The sequence below is a fragment of the Pongo pygmaeus genome, chromosome 3, assembly GCF_028885625.2.
Source record: "Pongo pygmaeus isolate AG05252 chromosome 3, NHGRI_mPonPyg2-v2.0_pri, whole genome shotgun sequence".
In the NCBI taxonomy this organism is placed as follows: Eukaryota; Metazoa; Chordata; class Mammalia; order Primates; family Hominidae; genus Pongo; species Pongo pygmaeus.
In genome coordinates this window covers 152,549,942-152,569,451 of record NC_072376.2, presented here as the reverse complement: position 1 = coordinate 152,569,451, position 19,510 = coordinate 152,549,942, and the positions used below count along the sequence as shown (strand labels likewise).

The 19,510-nt window shown below is 43.9% G+C and overlaps 1 protein-coding gene across 2 annotated transcripts in view; it reads left to right on the top strand.

Moving 5' to 3' along the window:
* Positions 1 to 1,853: 1,853 nt before the first annotated feature.
* SETD7 (SET domain containing 7, histone lysine methyltransferase) overlaps positions 1,854 to 19,510 on the top strand; it is a 50,950-nt gene continuing 33,293 nt past the window's right edge. For both annotated transcript variants that reach the window (XM_054486754.2, XM_054486756.2), the window contains exons 1-2: positions 1,854 to 2,781; positions 11,888 to 12,017. In XM_054486754.2, coding sequence (XP_054342729.1) covers positions 2,742 to 2,781; positions 11,888 to 12,017 — 170 coding nt within the window. In that variant the 5' untranslated portion in view covers positions 1,854 to 2,741. The remainder of the gene's footprint in view (positions 2,782 to 11,887; positions 12,018 to 19,510) is intronic.

Below are 19,510 nucleotides of genomic sequence, written 5' to 3'. Positions count from 1 at the left end.
CATACACAACATGATTTGTAAAGATACAAGTGGATCTTAAGAGAGTCATAAAAACATTTTGCCCCAGCTTTGGGCCCAGAGCCAGCAGGAATGAATGGTGGGGGAAGAGGGATGGGACTGTGTCCCTGCTGCTGCCTGCCTCATGTGCAGATCTGGTGAAGGTTCTCTGTAGTTTCACCCCGCATCACTACTGACTTTGCTAGAAAGACCCTGCTCCCTTCCTGTTCCTGCCTCTTGCAGGTCCGGAGGACCCCTGCTTCACCGACAGCGGGGGCGGGGTGGGGGGATGGTGGGGGAGCCGTAGGCAGGGTTTCAGGTGTTCTCAAGGTAGTAGGTAGAAAGGGAGCGCTTGACAGTTTGGGTGCTTAGTACAGGCTGGGAAAACCTCACAGCACCAAGGGGACAGTTGGACACTCTCCTTCCTCCCCTCTCCTTCACTCCCACACGTACCCACCCACCATGAACCTGTGTCTTCTGTGCGTCTGGAGAGGAGATTTCTTCTAGCCTTCCAGCCCTGCCTCACTTACTCCCTTTGAGTAAGAGAATAGTCTTTTTGCTGCTTCCTTCAGCTTTCAGCATTGTTTTTGCCCCTGAAAATCAACTGGAAACTGGGGAAGACGAGTATCTGGTATGTTCTAGTGCACCAGTATAATATGCAAGGGAGGAGGTGACATGTAAAAAGGTTAAATGAGAAAAAAAATCATATAATTCAAAACCAGTGAGTGACCGAGCCCAGTAAATGGCTTTTAAAAAATCAGATATAAAATCCTGTTTCTGTGGTTTATGTTTGAAAATGATGTAAACTAAAGTGACTCTTTCATCTTCCACTGCACGTACACCTTCTCTGTTCAGCCTTGGACTCCCAGTATCTGCACTGGAGGACTTTAAGGAGGTCAAACCTAAGCCAAGAGACTTCAGAGAGGTCTAGACTAAGCTAGAGGGTGTCTTGCTGGAGCCAGAGAACCTCAGAGTGGTCTAGCCTAAGCCCCAAGGACCTTATGTCAATGTAGACTAAGCCTCTAATCTGGAGGAATTCAGGCTGGCTGGCTGGGCTCCCAAGACACCTCTGCAGGTGAGCAGCACCAGGACTCAAGTCTCCCAACTTCTGGTCCAGGGCCCGCCCCTTTCTAAAACAGTCAAAGGGGCTGAAATTCCTGGAAGTGTGTGGGGCTAATGTCCCTAGCATTGTTCTCTTTTTTATAGAGGAAAAGCTGACTTTAAGAAACAAGCCGGCAATACTTGACAAAAATATCTACCATTTAAGCACAGAGCCAAAAGCAAGGAGTAGTCTCCTGGGCGCTGGAAGTATTTTGAAATCCCCAAAGTCTCATTCATTGATCAGAAAACAAAATGGAACTACTTTTTTTGCTCCCTCCTCCCCTCCATGCAGTAGCTGTTCTTGGCAGGTGCCCAGAGCGGCACCCGGTAATTCCACGGTACATTGTGTACATTTGCATCTGTTTAATCGGCTGTTTACAGTCGCCCTTTACCGCCACCTGTAAGAGGCAGCGCCATAACGACACTAAGTGGCGGGGCCGGAAGCCGGGTGCCCAGTGGTTTTCTCCACTTGAGGACGCCTGAATCTGTGAAGTGGTTGGCACTTGGAGAAACAGAGAGACAGCTGGGGACATCACACGTACAGGGCGGGAGGCGCGGGAAAGAGGCGCGCCAGACGGAGGGTCCTTCCTTCCTCTTTAGCTCCACTCGGCGGCTCCTTTTCCATTACCACAGCCGCGAGGAGGAACCTGCCGAGCCTTCGGTGCGGCTTGTTTCCTGCCTGACAGAGAGCCCACTGCCATTTGGATATGATGAATTTCTGAATCACCCGAGGGCCTGGCGACCCGAAGGAGGGCGGGGAGTGGAGGCGCTGGGGTGGACTCGCCATCCTGCGGAATCCGGGCCAGATAACAGCCCCCGAGCTGGGGAAAACGGCTTGCGGATGTGATGCGGGACCGCGAGGACACCTGCGCTCCCTTGCGTGTCGCACTCGTGCAGCTCCCGGTGGCGAACGGGGTGATGTGGGGGCGAGGGTGAGAGGAAGTCCAGGCGCCAGAGCGTCAGAAACGCTTCCTTAGCTTCCCTGGCACTTTGGAGGTTGTCTCGAGGGAACACGGACAGTGCACGACGGACTTTCAAGTTGCTCCCGGCTCAACGGGAGGTCGGGAGCTCGGAGCCCCCACGGGCGGCCCAAGTGTCCGCGAGAAGCCCGCAGCGCCCAGGACCGCGTTGAGCGCTCGGGGCGCGCCAAGCCGCACCTAAGCAAAAGAGAAACGCTGACGGGCCGGAGGCGGGTTGGCTGGGACGCGGAATACGCGCGGCCCCGGAGCGCCTTTCGTTTTAAGGAGCCTTACTTCTGGAAAGGGACAGGGAACTGTCAATCAGCGAGGGAGGGAGCGCACCGGCGCTGGGTGATGTCAGCGGATCAGCTGCTCGATAACAAAGAGGGGGTATTACAGGAGAAAGTTGCAGCAGCGGCAGCGGCCAAGGCGGCACACCGGAGCCTCCGAGGCGAGGGGCAAGTGGGCGAAGGGAGGGGGGACGACGGCTGCTGCCGCAGCAGCTGAAGGCCAAGGAATTGAAAGGGCTGTAGGGGGAGGCAGTGCGAGCCAGCCCCGACTGCTCCTCCTCTTCCTCCTCCTCCTCCAAACTCGCGAGCCCCAGAGCTCGCCCAGCCGCTGGGAGCACCCGGAGGGACGGGAGGCAGCCGCGCAGTCCCGAGCTGGGCAGGGTCCCCAGCCGCCATGGATAGCGACGACGAGATGGTGGAGGAGGCGGTGGAAGGTACAAGCATTTCTCCGGGGCCGGGGGAGGAGGCGCAGAGGGCCTGGAGCGCGGAAGGAGTGGCGGGCTGCGAGCAGCGCGGCGCCGGGCCCCGCGGCCGCCACTGTCCCCTACACGGGTGGCCGGTTGCCCGGCTCGGGCGGGGGCCCGACAGCCACGGTCACGCCGCCGGGAGCGCGCACTGCGCGGCGGGGCGCAGGCCGAGAATGGGGCTCCGCCAGGCCGGGGGCGCTGGAAAGGCACGGCCGCTCCATCCCGCCCGGCCACAGCCTGCATCCACCCTTGGAGTTGCGAAACCTGCCCCGCGCTCTGGCCTTTCCGCCTTCGGGCGCGGAGGGTGGGTGCACTCCGCAGGGCAGCCCCTTGAGGCCAGCGGACTCCGCGGAGCAACCCCCTAGCCCAGTTTTGGCCACCCCGATCCCCTCCCGGCCGCCAGCTCTTCCCTTCTGCAGCCTCTGCGCCCCGCGGCGGCCGCGGCCGCGGCAGGGTAGGTCCCCCGGCGCAGCGCACGGGGCCAGACCAGGCACGTGGCAGCCGCGGCCCAGGAGGCAGCTCTTCCGAAAAGATGAAATCATTGTCGGGCGACGGACAAGTCTCCCGACCCGGGACTCGAACGTGCGCAGTCCGGGAGGCGGGCAGCCCTCCCCTCCGCTGCCCCCGAACGAACTCAGTCAGGCCTCCCCTTCCCCCTTCCTGCTTGGCTGGGATGCAGCCGCCACGCTGTGCAGGCGCGCCGCGAGTCCGCACCGAAATTGCTGGGTGACACTTAACTTTCTGAATTCCATGCCGTTGGCTGTGGGTGATATCACCGCCTCGGTGTCGTGTTTCTCCGCCCCTTCTCTTCTACCGCCCCTCCCCCGACTTTTCTCGCCACTTTGTTTTGCTGAGTTTCTCCACCTTTTTTTTTTTTTTTTTTTTTTTTTTTTTTGCTAGTTCTAAAAAAACGATATGGGGACGTTATACAATCTCGTTGTTTGTATCATAGGATGTTATGATTTTGTAACAGCGAATACTGGAAAATACTCTTTAGCGTATTTATTTGGTTCCACTACATACAGTACGTCGTGATGTTTTTCAGTGTGGTGTGGTATGATACCAGGATGTTTTAAACTAAGCATGTGAGTAAATAATTTTTAGCTGTTGGTTGAATCTGGTTTCTGTCTGATTTGTATAAACACAAGTTCTGACGAACGATAAAGAAAAAAAGTGGCGACACTACAAATGCATAAGGATACATGGTTATTGTTACACTGGGAAAAATCAGTTTTAATGTTTTCATAAACATAACTCCCTTTGCAGTGCTTCTGAGATCTTAAGGGGAGATTAAGCAGACTAATATTTCTGAACTCTTGAAAAGTATCCAATGTAATGCCAATATTAAAACTTATTTCTTCATCTAACTTCGAAGCCAGTTAAAGAGTGTGTGGTTTTTGTTAAGAAAATTTTCACCATGTTGTGAACTCACAGAGCTATTTATCTCTCTAATAAATAAAGCCAATGTTGGGGCTTACTGGAGTAAGGCCCAGATACATTGATTGAGTTGATCCACAGGGAGCCTTCTGAGAAGTTAAAAGTTGTTGACTTCTTGTGCCTCCATGTTGTGAAAGATAAAGGAAAAATGATCTCAGATTGTTAGGGCTTGCTCTCTTTCTTCAACGTTTACTTTTACTTGTAAAAATTAAATACAAACCCTTAATTGCTGGTACTGTTCTCCATGTTAAACCACATCCATTCCCATTTGAAGCTGTTTACAAACATATGTCCAGTTGTCCATAGTCCTCAGGCTCCTTTGCAGACTGTGACCAAGAGCTTTAGAAATGGCAGTATTTTTTTTGAGACCATCCACTGGATTCGAAAACAGGGAAGTTTATATAAACAGGGATGGTTTTGTTTTATAGGGTAATTATGTACATTATTGTCCAAAATCAGAACCCCCTTGAGAATGAGAGGGCACACTATTAATAATGATGCTGGGGCAAGTAGCTTAAGCCTTGAATGTCTGGGGCAATCTGGGACACATGGTCACTCAGTTGTAGCTAACTAAACAATTAGAGCAGCACAGAATCTTTAAAAGCCCCTAGAAGCATCTCAGGCTCTAACTTGCACAGTGCCAGGAGTGTGTGTTTGCACATGCAGTAAACTGTACCTGTGCGTGCGCTCTTGTCCAGCCATTCTTGGCCTTTTTAGTGCTGTTTGCAATAGTCTTTACATAACATCTAACACTTACATAGGGGACTGGTATAAACTGCTTCTGCTCTTTCCCAAAGAGAAGCTAGTCTGAATATCTTAGTGTTTAAGTACCAACTAATCTACCTCTTTCCATAAACAGAGCCTCTGTTCTCAGTAGTTTCATTGTCATAGCTATTATTATCATTGCTATAATTGTTTAGTTCTTATTAAGTGCAGGCTCTGTGCTAAGTGTTTCACAGACATTATCCATTCAGTCATATTCAGTCTTATGAGGTGGGTACTAATATTATCCTAATTTTACAGAGACAGGAACTGAGGCATACAGAAGTTAAGGACTAATCCAAGAACACTCAGTGAGGTGGAGAGACTGGCTTCGACTTCCAAAACGGCCCTCCACCAGACCAAACTGTCTTCCTACATTTTTTATTTTTAATGAGTTAGGCAAATTTATGAAACACTTGATAACTGAGTTTGGAAGCAACAGTTAAATATTATGTCAGTGCCATTTTTTATCAGTGTAACTCTGTAGAGGCTGGTTCTGATAGAGTTCAGTGACTTTCAGAAAAATGTATTTGGGGAAAAAGAACTTAACCTGTGTCCTCTGCAATAGCTATCTTTTTTCTTCTTCATTAGAGATTTACCCTGGGGAAGAAATTAGTCTCTTCAGGATTGAGTTTAAATGTCTTATATATCATGTGCATTTGGTTCTCTGTCAGGGTATGATTGTAACTCTGAGAAAGTTCTGAACTCAGAGTGGACAAATCCCTGAGGTGAGGGGAGTGGCGGAGGCTGTGTGGAGAGAGTGTTCTGTGTACTGTGTTGGCTGTGCTCTTGTGGGAAGAAGGCAGCAAGCCCTGGGCCTCAGAGGGCCTCAGAGGGCCTCAGAGCTCCACCTGAGCTCTGGTGTGGCTTTTGGAAAACACTTTGAGACACACTGGTTCAGTGAAGAGTGATGTTTAGTTTTCCAGTGTTATTCCTCTGGGCATCTGGAAACAGAATTTTATTACAGCATCTATTTCTTTGTCTACCCATAGATACAAAGATGAATATGATGTGGTCTCTAATATGATTTCAAATAAATATATCTATACAGATGAATTGTGATGGTTGAGAGGAAGTAAAAATTAGTTCCAGCTTAGGGAAGTCAAAGGGGAAAGATTTTCCAGAAGAGGTGCCATAGAACTGAGTCAGGTTGAGAGGGGAACTTTGTGAGTGAAGACACGGAGGCATGGAATTCTGCGGGTGCACCCGGAGAACAGTCATTTGATTTTGCTGCAACATGGAGCTTACAAGGAGAAAAGTGGAGGGGAAGACAGGGAAGGGAGGCTGGGTAGCAGGCTGAGAGCATGGACTGTGTGCTGGAAGCCATGGAAGCCGTGGGGGCTCTTTAGAAAAGGGAATGACAGGATCAAGGCTCCGCTCCGGGAAGATGAACAGGCAGTGGCCAGCAGGACAGTCAGAGGGGCTGACACAGCAGATGAGGTACCTTGAAGTCTCTTTGCAGTGGTCCAGATGCACAGTTATGATGGCAGGAAAAACAGAAGGGCCTGGAAATGTGTAGGAGACATGGAGGAAGAATGATCAGAAAGGGGAAATAGCAGAACAAGGGGCCAGAATGAAAATAAGCAGCTCAGTGTTCCACTGCCACAACCCCTTCAAAATATTAAGAATATTTTTTATTAACACTCCCCCTAATATCAGATTCCACTTGTCTCTACTAAGACTGCTCATGCCCTGTATCTAGGGAAAATGCATATGAAGTGTATTCGTAGCACCCGTTCTGTGTGGGCCACACATTAAAATTATGACCCTGACAACTAATAGATGAACCCTTGCCAACAATTACCCTTAAAAAAAAAAATTATCCAGGTAACAAACTTGCATATGTACCCCCGGATCTAAAATAAAAGTTGAAATAATTTTTTAAAAACCTAAAAAAATAAAAAATTTTAAAAAGATCAAAACATCAAGCTATGTTTTTAAGAGTCGGTGATTGAATGCATCACCAGGAGGGCATGTTCTTTAAACAGAATAAGCTTGCCTTTTACTATAGTTGTTTTTTGTTTTTCAATTTATTTATTTATTTAATGAGATGGGGTCTCACTGTATTGCCCAGACTGGTCTCCTGGGCTCAAGAGATCCACCTTGGCTTCCCAAAGTGCTGGGATTACAGGCGTGAGCCACCGCGCCCGGCCTATTAATTGTTGTTTTTTAAAGCAATGTTCTAGTCTACAAAACCAACAGTGTGTGTGTAGGTTCTCTGGTTCTAAGGGAAATACTCACACGCCAATCTCAGATCTCTTGTGAGTAAGCCTGAGACATTAAGCAGCTGGGTGTCTGATCCAGAGGGAATTTCCTTTGCTGAGATTGAGATGTACATTGCTGCTTAGAATATAGGCCTGGCTCTTATCAGATTCAGGAAGAAGCTCCCTCAGAAGTAACTAGAGGGGAAAATTGTAACTTTCTATCTGTTCAATAGATAATGACCATAGAACAAAGTGAAAAAGTAGACTTGTGAACTGATACTTTTTTCCTTTCTCTAACTTCTGTAAATATTTAAAATCATGCTACAGACAGATACACAGAACATTAGCTCGGATAACCTTAAAAACACAGGGCAGTCATTGAAGTTAATTTTCCCTGTTGCTTGGGCCTGGTATTCACCCTCTGTTCAGTGCGAACTCGCCTGGAAGGCTGTTGGCTGACTTGGCGCATTTTACAAATTGACCTCATGCAGAGCAAGGAGGACTAGTGTTTCCCTTCAAGTTAGATAACACTTGGAAGAGACAGGACTTTGCAACCGGGATATGCTGTTGGAAACCTGGTGGTTCTGTGTGAATGATCTTAACCACAAAGGCTTCTTCCACTTCCCTGCCAGGGACCTGGGGGTTCCTACCTTTTTAGAGGTACCTTCTTACCATCACCAAGGAAGAGTGTGTTCAACTAGTTTGCCAGTGTCTAGAATGGGAATTAAAGGATTTGGAGAAGGGGCTTTCAGTATTCATCAGCACACTCAGAGTGGCAATGTCTCTTGGGCAAGTCTCATAAAGCATTGGTGTCTTCATCTGTAAGATGAGAATATGGGAGACTGTTTTGAGGCTTACATTTGATAACAGGAAAGCATATAACCCAATGCCAGATCATAGTAGATTCATACACTTTTTTTCTCCTCTGTTTATCAGTACCCCTGTGCATTAAATTGACTTACTGACATGACAAAATATTACATGATCTGATTGTCCAAATATTACATGATCTTATTGGCATTTGAAAAAGAGTTATATCAGACTCTGTTCTAGCACTAATGTTGAAAGAAGATGTAAGAGCACTGCAACCCAGTCTCTTCCCTTTCTCATGGAAAGTCTCTGTTATTGTTTTGGTTGTGGCTGCTGTTTTAGACATAAAGTTCTACTGCTAGGAAAACTACTCTGGGATATTAAATATTCAGAGTGGAAGTCTCGAATGATCACAACCCTTAATCTCTAGTTCCTTTAATTGATCACACCCTAAGGATGTAAAGAAAACAAAACAAGCCAGGAAGGGGCTCTTGCTGTCGTCTAATAGATTTCAGAACTCTCTCACAACCAGCAATCTAAAAGCCTTTAGAATGACAGGGAGTGGTCACATGTCCAAGCACCCCCTTAATGTGCAAGGTCACCCAGAGTAATGGCCATCATTTGGTAGCTCTCCCCTGTCCTTGTCTCTCCCAAGAGATTAAGATGATGATAGGGCTCCTCTTCATTTGCCTGTTGAAAGGCATTGAGGCCAGGTGTGGTGGCTCTTGCCTGTAATCGCCTATAATCCCAGCACCCAAAGTGGGTGGATCACTTGAGCTCAGGAGTTGGAAACCAGCCTGGGCAACACAGTGAGACCCTATCTCTATAAAAAAATTTTTTTAATTAGCTGTTTGGGAGGCTGAGGTGGGTAGATTGCCTGAGGTCAGAAGTTCAAGACCATCCTGGTCAATATAGTGAAACCTCGTCTCTACTAAAAATACAAAAAAATTAGCTGGGTGTGGTGGCAGGTGCCTGTAATCCCAGCTACTAGGGAGTCTGAGGCAGGACAATGCTTGCACCTGGGAGGCGGAGGTTGCAGTGAGCCAAGACTGCACCATTGCACTCCAGGCTGGGCAAAAAGAGTAAAACTCTGTTTCAAAAAAAAAAAAAAAAATTTTTTTTTTTAATTAGCCGGTTGTGGTGATGTCTACCTATAGTCCCAGCTACATGGGAGGCAGAAGGATTACTTGAGCCTACAAGTTGAGGTTACAGTGAACTATGGTCTCATCACTGCACTCCAGCCTGAGTAACAGGGTGAGACCCTGTCTCTAAAAAATAAAGGAACTAGGAAGAGAAAGAGGGAAGGAGGGAGTGAGGTAAGAAAGGAAGAAAAGGAGGGAAGGAGGGAGGGAGGCAAGGAGGAAGGAAGGAAGGAAGGAAGGAAGGAAGGAAGGAAGGAAGGAAGAATTCTTCATGGAGTGGAGTTGACATTTTTGTTGTCATCTCAACTGGGATCAGTACTATCCTCCAAGGGCTTACAGTATGTTATATGACACTTTCAATTTTCCCTAATATCTAAATTCCATTGCTGAGGGTGCACCTTCAGTGTTTTATTCAGAAATAGGACAGGGCTGAAGGAAGGTGGAAATTAATTTATATTGGAAATTTTTTTCTTAGTGTTCAGATTTATTATTCTCTCAATCTAAAGTGGAATAACAAATTTTATCAAACATAAGCTTTTAAAACTCTGAAATATGTGAACTGTTTTCTATGGTGAAAGCATTTTCAACAAGTTAATAAATGCTCTAGTATGAGGCTAAACTGATTATTTGGATATTAATACCTAAATCAAAAGTAGGACACTGAATTTATATGCCTAAATTTAACTTGATCGCAACAACATTTCACTAAAAAAAGCTCTTAGCAATACACTGAGTGGCTTTTTTTAATGAAAAGAAAAAAGCAAATTTAATTTATTTCAATGAGAAAAATGGCATCAGATATTTAGAAAATGATTGTCCAAGTGATTTCATATGACTCAAATGTCATTGAATTTATGTCATGTACAGTTAGTTTTTGAGCGAGAAGAAAGCAATTATGGCCTAGTTCCCTTCTGACCATTAATTTCCTGGTCCTTTCCTCTTTTGTGTTAAGAGGAAGGGATCCATATTGATTATGATTTATTTAAGTAGATATGTCTTATTGTAAGATGTTCTCGGTAACCCATTGTGTACAGTCAGATGTAGCAATAAAACACTGTAGTTGTTTGCAGCTATTTTATGTTTATGTAATTAATAATACAAATAAAGAGCATATTTATTCTTTTTGTTGTTGTTGTTGAGGTGGAGTTTCACTGTTGTTGCCCAGGCTGGGGTGCAGTGGCACAATCTTGGCTCACTGCAACCTCTGCTTCCTGGGTTCAAGCGATTCTCCTGCCTCAGCCTCCTGAGTAGCTGAGATTACAGACGTCCGCCACCATGCCTGGCTAATTTTTTGTATTTTTAGTAAAGATGGGGTTTCACTGTGTTGGCCAGGCTGGTCTCAGACTCTGGCCCTCAGGTGATCCACCCACCTCAGCCTCCCAAAGTGCTGGGATTATAGGCGTGAGCCACCACCCCCGGCCGCATATTTATTCTTTATAAGAGTGTGTACTTACCATCTTTTCCAAGGGCTAATATTCTTTTATCATGTTAGAATAAATTATTTGAGGAGACTAAAGCTTTCATTGTGGTAGCATGGTTTGTGTTTCCTTTTATGTCTGTGAGGCATCTGGAAGCTACATTTCAATGTTTAATGTCCCTGCATTAGACACAGTGTTTAATGTTTTCATACCTTTTCTCTCCATGACCCAGGTTGTTACCCCAAGAAAAAGCCAGTAGAATAACTACTGCTTTCATTTTCACCCACCTCTGCAAAATCAGCTCACCAGAATGATTGGGAAGACACCAATAAGGTGATTCCTGGGTTTTCTAAAACATGCAGATAGTAATACAAAGCATAAACATTGACTGTAAATGCCAATATTAAACTATACCAATCTTTGACCTAGGAAGAACCAGTGACTTAAAGGTCCATGTAATAACTTCTGCTGATGTTCACAATCGTTGCTTAAATGACCATGTGTATACTCTGGCTCCATTTAAAATACAAGCCGTCTGAGACACAGTGGTGGATGGTATATGATAAGGTTATTACTAAACATTCAAAGCTGAAAGATTTTGTAAAGTAAAGCAGTAGGTTTAAGGTTAAGCTTAAGTTTAAGGTGAGAAGGACTCTGGGTTTCTGTTTGTACAATGAGCTATATAAATCTTAGGGCAGTTTTAAAGATATGACTATGTTCCTCGTGTGAATATAACAATAGCAGTGAGATTTTCAGACTGGCTAGCAGTCCTCCACATCATATTATAGAATGATATATAAAATCATATTGCATACTTAATGTTCTAGAATTAGATAATTTATTCCAAAGACTGTGTATGTGGCAATTGACTATAAAACAGTGGAATCTCAACCACACTTCAGTTAAGCATGAGAGATTGGAGGCATCAATTCCAAATATGAGGACTCTCGGGAGTGTACTTGGTAAACTGTGACATGCCCTGCAGATAATATTACTGATAATGACTCTCAGTTCCAGGTAAAAAGCAAGCTTATTTAAAGTTCATATTCTGGAATGTGTCTAAGTCTGTTCTGGACCTATCAGTTCACAAAGTGTACATAACAATCAATTTGGTACTGCTGGTGCTGATGAGGTGAGAAACCTTTGCACGCTGACTACCCTTTCGTGCCAGGGAGGGGACACTTTGGCAGCTGGAGGGGAGTTGGGTGGGGGACTTGTCCGGCAGCATCTGAATGCTTAGATGTCAGATGGGAGGAGCACTGAAGATGTTAAGGTTTGCCTTGTGGTTCCCTTTCTCCAGGGCACCTGGATGATGACGGATTACCGCACGGGTTCTGCACAGTCACCTACTCCTCCACAGACAGATTTGAGGGGAACTTTGTTCATGGAGAAAAGAACGGACGGGGGAAGTTCTTCTTCTTTGATGGCAGGTAGCACTCACAGTTTTATTTTGTTCTTTGGGGGTACTGAATTATTTTTTGTTAAGGAATAATACAAACGAAAGAATTCAAGTGGAAGTTTTTCTACAATTTATTCAATGGGTAAAATTAACCCCTACCTGTAGGCACTGCTGTGGTGACTGGGGAAGTCACCCTGTGGTTATGGGAAAGCCAGCCTAAGGCTTAGCTCTTGTCATCACTGTCTCCCAGAGTGTGCTTGGCCAAAAGATACCAGATTTGGGGCCTCCCATCTTGCATAAGTTGGCTACATGGTCACCCAATTCTTTGATGGATTTCACTTGATCATTCCGGTAGCGCATCTCCCTGAAGTCACACAAGTGGGGATCGTTTTTGTCAGTGGCCAGTTTGCACAGTTCCAGTAGAGTCAGATTCACACTTTTTTCCAAGGGTCACACACACTGTGTTGCATTCAGCACACTCTCCCAGATGTCGTGGTCTGGCATCTTAGTACCCCGAAGGAAGATTCTGCCACCTTGTTGGTTCTTCTGCTTCATCGATTTCTCAGCTTGTTGCCTCTCCTCATGAGACTGATGAAAAAATGCCTGGCAAAGTTCTTCAAAGTCACATCATTGCAGTCCCAGTAATAAGACATAAACAGGTACACACAGGAGGGCAACTTTCTAGACTTCAATTTTTTAAATGCCTGTCTTTGGGATAATTGGTCTTTTTGTGTGATAATTTAATACTAATGTCAGAACTATGATTTTCCACAGTGTACCTCTAGTTACAGTATTTTTCACAACAGGATTTCTTTTATTTTACTCTCATCCCCTGTCTGAGGACGCTGAGAGGCAGAGGCTCCTTAGTCTCTTGTGATAGATAGGAATGACTATAGGACGTTTTTCTTTCAAGAAGAGATGGGGTTGCCCAGGCCCAGCTTCCCAACAATGATTTTTAGGCCCTGTCAGCTTCAGGAGCAAAGAGTGACCACGTGAATTTCTCAAGCATTTAGTGGAATTCAGAGCCGCAAAAGGGCTAGCTATTTTCAGACCCGTTGATTGGGTAAAATGGAAACGGACTTCACCAAAACAGGTTATAGGATTCTGTAAGATACTGTACCACTTACTAAACTCCTGACATTGGTAATAGGCCAGAGCTTCCTTTGGGAAAGAAAATGTGTAAGCTGACAACTGAAGAGTGATGGCAGGGACTGGTATGTGACCCAGAATCCCTTTTCTGTAGGCGAAGTGGGTGGTTTTAAAGGGGGTAACATTTCTCAGGCTCTCAATGATCTGATGCAATGAGGGGTGAGAAAAGCAATAAAAACCCTCTAAATAACTTTTGTAAAATTTCATTTTAGTTATAATTCCAACCTTCATTTTCCCATTGCCCCCAACCCCACCTTTTTGTAAAGCAGAGTTTTGCTTACAAACTGTAAATTTTAAATTGTCAGATATTTTACTTCCTTTCTTTTGGGTGGATACTTGAGTGCCACAGAGGCCCGTTTCAATATGTTGGTATTGGCCTGGGCATGTTGGCTCACATCGGTAATCCCAGCACTTTGGGAGGCTGAGGTAGGAGGATTGTTTGAGCCCGGGAATTTGAGAACCGACTGGGGCAACATAGTAAGACCCTGTCTCTGCCACCAGGTGTAGAGACCCTGGGACCTGTGGTCCCAGCTGCTGGGGAGCTGAGGCAGGAAGATTGCTTGAGCACTCCAGCCTGGGTGACAGAGCAAGACCCTGTTTCAAAAAAAAAAGTTGGTATCACTGCTTTTCTTTCCTATGACTCCTTTAACCTGTCCAGAGGGAAACTTTTCCTGCCCCATTTCCACTGCAATTTTTTTATAGCTCTTTTTTCTGAAAAGTGTCACTTTTAACCTCATTCTGCAGATTTTTTTATTCATTCAACAAGTACATATTTATGTAAATGTCTCCTTCATCTCCAAGGACAGAGGTTTCCTTGAGGGCAGAATCTGTGTATATTACATCTTTTATGCTTCATGGCACTTTCTCTTAATCTGATACTAAAAAGAAGTCCTTGCTAAGTGAGAGTGGGAGCTGAAACGGTAGAATTCACCCAGAACACCCCCCCCCGCCCCCCCCCCCACACACACAAACACCCACACACACTTTAAACCTGGTAGTTTGATGATGATAGCCAGTAACTGATTGACTCTTTGGGAAAACAGTCCAGCAGATTTGTTTGAATTTGGTGTTGGTTACCTGCTTGCTTTATGAGGCTGATACACAGAGTACTGATGGGCTAGATTAAAATTCTGAACCAGTGTGCCGAGAATGAGCTACTTGTTAGCTTCAAGACGCTGATCCCCTCAACCCTAGGGTAAGATAGCAAAGTGGGGCCTGAGACTTCCTGGGCACCTGTCTTCTCATATCCAGCTATAACTTCTAGCCCCAAAGAGCTTTATCCGCTTACCCCAGTGTGTCAGACAAATGCATTAATTTGCAGGTGTGTCATGATATGAAAAAGCTGAAGCACCAGGCCAAGTTGCAGCACTAGCCCAGTAACTATCTATAGGCTAGAAATACATTCATTGATTTTTTTTTTCCTTTTGAGGCAGTAATTCACCATTCTTTTTATTTTATTTTTTTAATTAATTTATTTTTTTTGAATGGGTTCTCACTCCATTGCCCAGGCTGGAGTGCAGTGCCATGATCACGGCTCACTGCAGCCTCAACCTCCCTGGACTCAGGTGATCCTCCCACCTCAGCTGAGTAGCTGTGACTACAGGTGCATGCCACCACGCCAGGCTAATTTGTTTTGTATTTTTTATAGAGATGGAGTTTTGCTATGTTGCCCAGGCTGGTCTCAAACTCATGAGCTCAAGTGATCCACCCGCCTCAGCCTCTCAAGTGTTGGGGTTACAGGCGTGAGCCATTGTGCCCAGCCTAACCAATTCACTAATTTTTGTTTGTTTGTTTGTTTGTTTTGAGATGGAGTCTTGCTCTGTCTGCCAGGCTGGAGTGCAGTGGCGCGATCTCGGCTCACTGCAAGCTCCGCCTCCTGGGTTCACGCCATTCTCCTACCTCAGCCTCCTGAGTAGCTGGGACTACAGGCGCCCACCACTACGCCCGGCTAATTTTTTTTTTTTTTTTTTTTTGTATTTTTTTAGTAGAGACGGGGTTTCACCTTGTTAGCCAGGATGGTCTCGATCTCCTGACCTCGTGATCCGCCCGCCTTGGCCTTCCAAAGTTCTGGGATTAGGGGTGTGAGCCCCTATGCCCACCCAATTCACTAATTTTTATATCTACCACTCAAACACCTGTGGAGATGTTGATTAAATAGAATCAAGGAAAAATAGTGCTAGCGAGGACCTCAAGAGATTATCTTGGTTATCTTGAGATAGATGGGAGTTAATACCTTAAGGGGAAAATGTCAGTATCATTGGTTTTATTACACGTGATGGAGCAGTGTGGTGACAGGATCTCAAAAGGTCGTCCTCATCTTCTTAAACCCAAATACTGATCATGTTACGAGACATCTGCTAAAAGGATTTGCTGTAAAAATTAGTAAGAGAGTCTTACAACTGAATAAAAGGTTGAGAATCTACCAGGGTTTTCTAAGGCAGATGTGGGATTTGATTATGGATAAGTCAGTTGTTTCTACATGAAGCAGTTTTTATTTATATTTGTCTATTACTTTTTCTCCCTGTTCCCATCCCCGGCTTTTAGGGCTTGATGTGTTGGGTAAAATTAAGTGGGAATGCTTTGCCTTTATTGTCAGTCATCAACCTTTGGTCTGGAAAAATTCCTTACAAAAGGCTGGCATTAGGTTTTGAATAACAAGCGAGGAGACAAAAACTTTGTATTGAAGAAAGTTGTTGAAACCTGTTATGCTGGTTTGTGTCCCCATCAAAGAGTTTGTCTGCAATTGTGGGAACCCATGTTCCGACAAGGAAAGAGACAAGGAAAATCACAGTGTAGTAATAGAAGAGTTGGCCTAAATATTCGAATTTTATATGAAAACTGAACCCCAGAATATGATTTATGAGAAGTATCCAAACAAATATGAACTTATCAAGAAAATTCTAGAATCAGTGTTTCCCTTGACATCGAATGAGATAAATCTGAATAAGAATTTCAAATATCCAGATAACTAGGAAAAATAGCCCTGTGAAATTTTAAAACCAAATTTGTAAATAGAAGCAGAATATTTTATTTTATTTTTAAATTGCAAACACAACAAATGCTTAGTGGAATAAAACAAAACTTCAAGAAATTCAGAAATGTAAAAAGTGAAAGTGCTTCCCCCCCTTTTTTTAACCCCAACCCATGCCATAGAAGTAATTACTATTGGCAGAGAATTTGCACATCTTAACTAAACATATTCAAGGTAAAATATAGAAATAGCTATTTTTAAAGTTTTATTTTAATTGACACATAATTCTACATTTTTCTGGGGTAAAGTGTGATTTTTGATACATAAATACATTGTGTAATGATCAATCAGGGTAATTAGCATATCCATCACCTCAAAGATTCATCATTTCTTTGTGGTGAGAACATTCAAAATCCCTTCTTCTAGTTATTTTGAAGTATACAATGTATTACTGTTGACTGTAGTCACCCTATTATGTAATAGAACACCAGAACTTATTCCTGCTATCTAACTGTAACTTTGTACCTGTTGACCAACCTCTCCCCATCCTTCCCTCCTGCCTTCTACTCCCCAGCCTCTGTTAACCACTGTTCTATTCTCTACTTCTGTAAGATCAGCTTTTTCAGATTCCCCACATACAAATGAGATCATGCAGTATTTGTCCTTTTGTGCTTGGCTTATTTTATTTTACATGATGTCCTCCAGGATCATTCATATTGTCACAAATGACAGGATTTCGTTTTGGTTTTATGCTGAATAGTATACCATTGTGTACATATATACCACATTTTCTTTATCCGTTCATCTGTTAATGGAGACTTGGGTTGATTCCATATCTTGGCTGTTGAGAATAGTGCAATAAACATGGGAGTGCAGATACCTCTTCAACATATGGAAGAAATAGCTATCTATTTCTAAATCAGTTTAAATAGCCAAAATGTACATTGTTTACCTGTTCACAACTGTCTCAGATTCAGAATGTTTTCTAGTTTTGAGATCATAATACTTAGTCTTTTCTTCATTATATGACAAAATGTGGAACAGAAAAGCTAAGTTACTACAACCAGCTTATTAAGTCAGAAACCTAAAATCAGAATACTCATGCTTTACCAGATGGTTTGCCCTACAAATAAGGAATGAATGAGAACATAACCTTATTTTAAAAATTGTTTTTAAAGCAGCTATTGTGTCCATTCCTGCCTCCTCTATTAAAAGAGAAGAAGAAATTATCCTGAGATTCAGTAACTGGGACTTCTTTACATCCACTCTGGTCCCGAGATAAAGGAATTTATGCAGCATGGTGACAGGAATCTTGAGGCTTTGTTGGTGTGGATCTGGAGTCTGTCTGGCACCAGTGGATTTGCTGGAGTACCATGGGGTGTGATGAAAACGTGTAGTGTTCAAAATACTTTGATACACACATCTCTAATTTTTATACTAATCCTCAATTCTGGATTAGTATAATCCAGATGTTTATTTTCATGTATCTTTCTTTAATTGTTCTATTTTGACCATGATTTATGAACCTAAAGGCAAGACTTTTCACAGTCCTAGAATGGTGAACAAGAAGGAAATATTTCTTCAGGTTGGCTTTGCGGGGGCTGTGGAATATTAGGGTCAAGTGGTTTTTAGCCTAATTATGAGGTGGAGATTAGGTCATTCATTCAGCTTTATTTGTTTATATTGTTGATGCCTCTCCTTCACATGCCAACTTGATTTTAAAGGATTTACTACTCCATGGCTTCTTTCTCCTGTGCCCAAGTCCTTTTCTGATGTTGCTTGGCTACATTTGCCAAAAGGGCTCCTTGTAATGTATCACTGGCCAAATAACCTAAGCAAGGTCACCCGTCTGATGAGCCACTGAGAAAGGATGGCATTCTCCAGGTGTCAAGTCTATGCAGGATTTCTTGTGTTTAGTTTTCAGAAAGTGCTTGATCACAATTCAGAGAAATTGGAGTTGGATCGGACTTCTGAAGTCATGCATTCCAACCTCCCACATGCGGCAAAGTTTCTTTTGTGTTCCTGAAAGTCCTCTAGCTTTTGTTGGAACCAGACCCAGCAAATATATTCATCTGTATTCCAACAAACAGTTCTGATTGAGGCCAAAAATTTTTGTGACATGCAAGAAGAGAGTGCAAATGAAATGGGTAACACTGAATAACTACCATTTCTTCAACACTGGACACATGGTCTTCATAACAATCTGGGAGGTGGGTTTTATAATCCCATTTGACATACGAAGAAACTAAGGCACAGAGTGGCTAAATAACTTGCCCCAGGTGACCTAGTTAAAATGATTGGAGCTGAGACTCACATCAAGGCGAATTCAATTCTAGAACCAACCCACTTTTTCACTACATCTGCCTCCGTCTTCCAACTTGAAACAGGGAAATAGCTGTGGGCCTGACTGCCTTTCTTCCATTCTTTAATTTTCCTTGAAGTTACTCATCAGCCATAGTTGTGAAATGTTAAAAGGAGTTCTGGAGTGAATTCAGTTATGTTCTTGTAGGGGCCTTAACAACTTGGGAAGAGCTTGGAAGATTGACAGAAGGTTTTCCTGAGGAATCAATTCAGAAGAATTCTGTTCTAGCTGTTTGGCCTCCCTGAACTTCTGTTTACTTAATTTGTAAAATGGAGATAATTATACCTGCTTTTCAGGATTGCTGTGATTGAATGAGAAAACCTGTAAAGACCCTTAAAGTGTAGGACACCTAGAAGGTGCTTAGGGGAAAAGATGGATTATTTTACCATTGTTGTTGTTACTATTATTATTAATTAATAATTATTAGGAGAGTGGCTTAGTTTGGGCTGCTATAACAAATTCCATAGACTGGGTGGCTTAGACAACAGAAATTTATTTCTCACAGTTCTGGAGGCTGGGAAGTCCAAGATCAGGGCACCGGTACACTTTGTGTCTGTCGAGGGCCCACTTCCTGGTTTGCAGATGTCCATCTTCTCCTGATATCCTCACATGGTGGAGAGTAAGGGGAGAGGAAACAAGCTTTCTAATGTCTTTTTATAAGGGCATTAATCCCATTCAAGAGGGCTCTGCCCTTGGGACCAAATTACCTCCCAAAGGGCCCACCTCTTAATACCATCATATTGGGTGTTAGGAGTTCAACACAGGAATCTGGGGAGACACAAACATTTAGTCCGTAGCAGAAAGTTTTCTTGAGGTTTGCTTTTAGAAAGCAAAACTAAATTTCATTATTCACTCTTCAAATATTTTACTGTTACTTTGAGGCTTTGTAATAATTAGATCTATAGTAGACTCATAGATCTTCTCTTAAAGGACAGAAAAAGAAAACCTTCAAAGATAGACAGTACATTATATTATATGGAAGCATTAGAGTTCTCCATCAAACTTGCTCCACCACCTTGGGAGAAGTTGAAGTTTCTGGCTG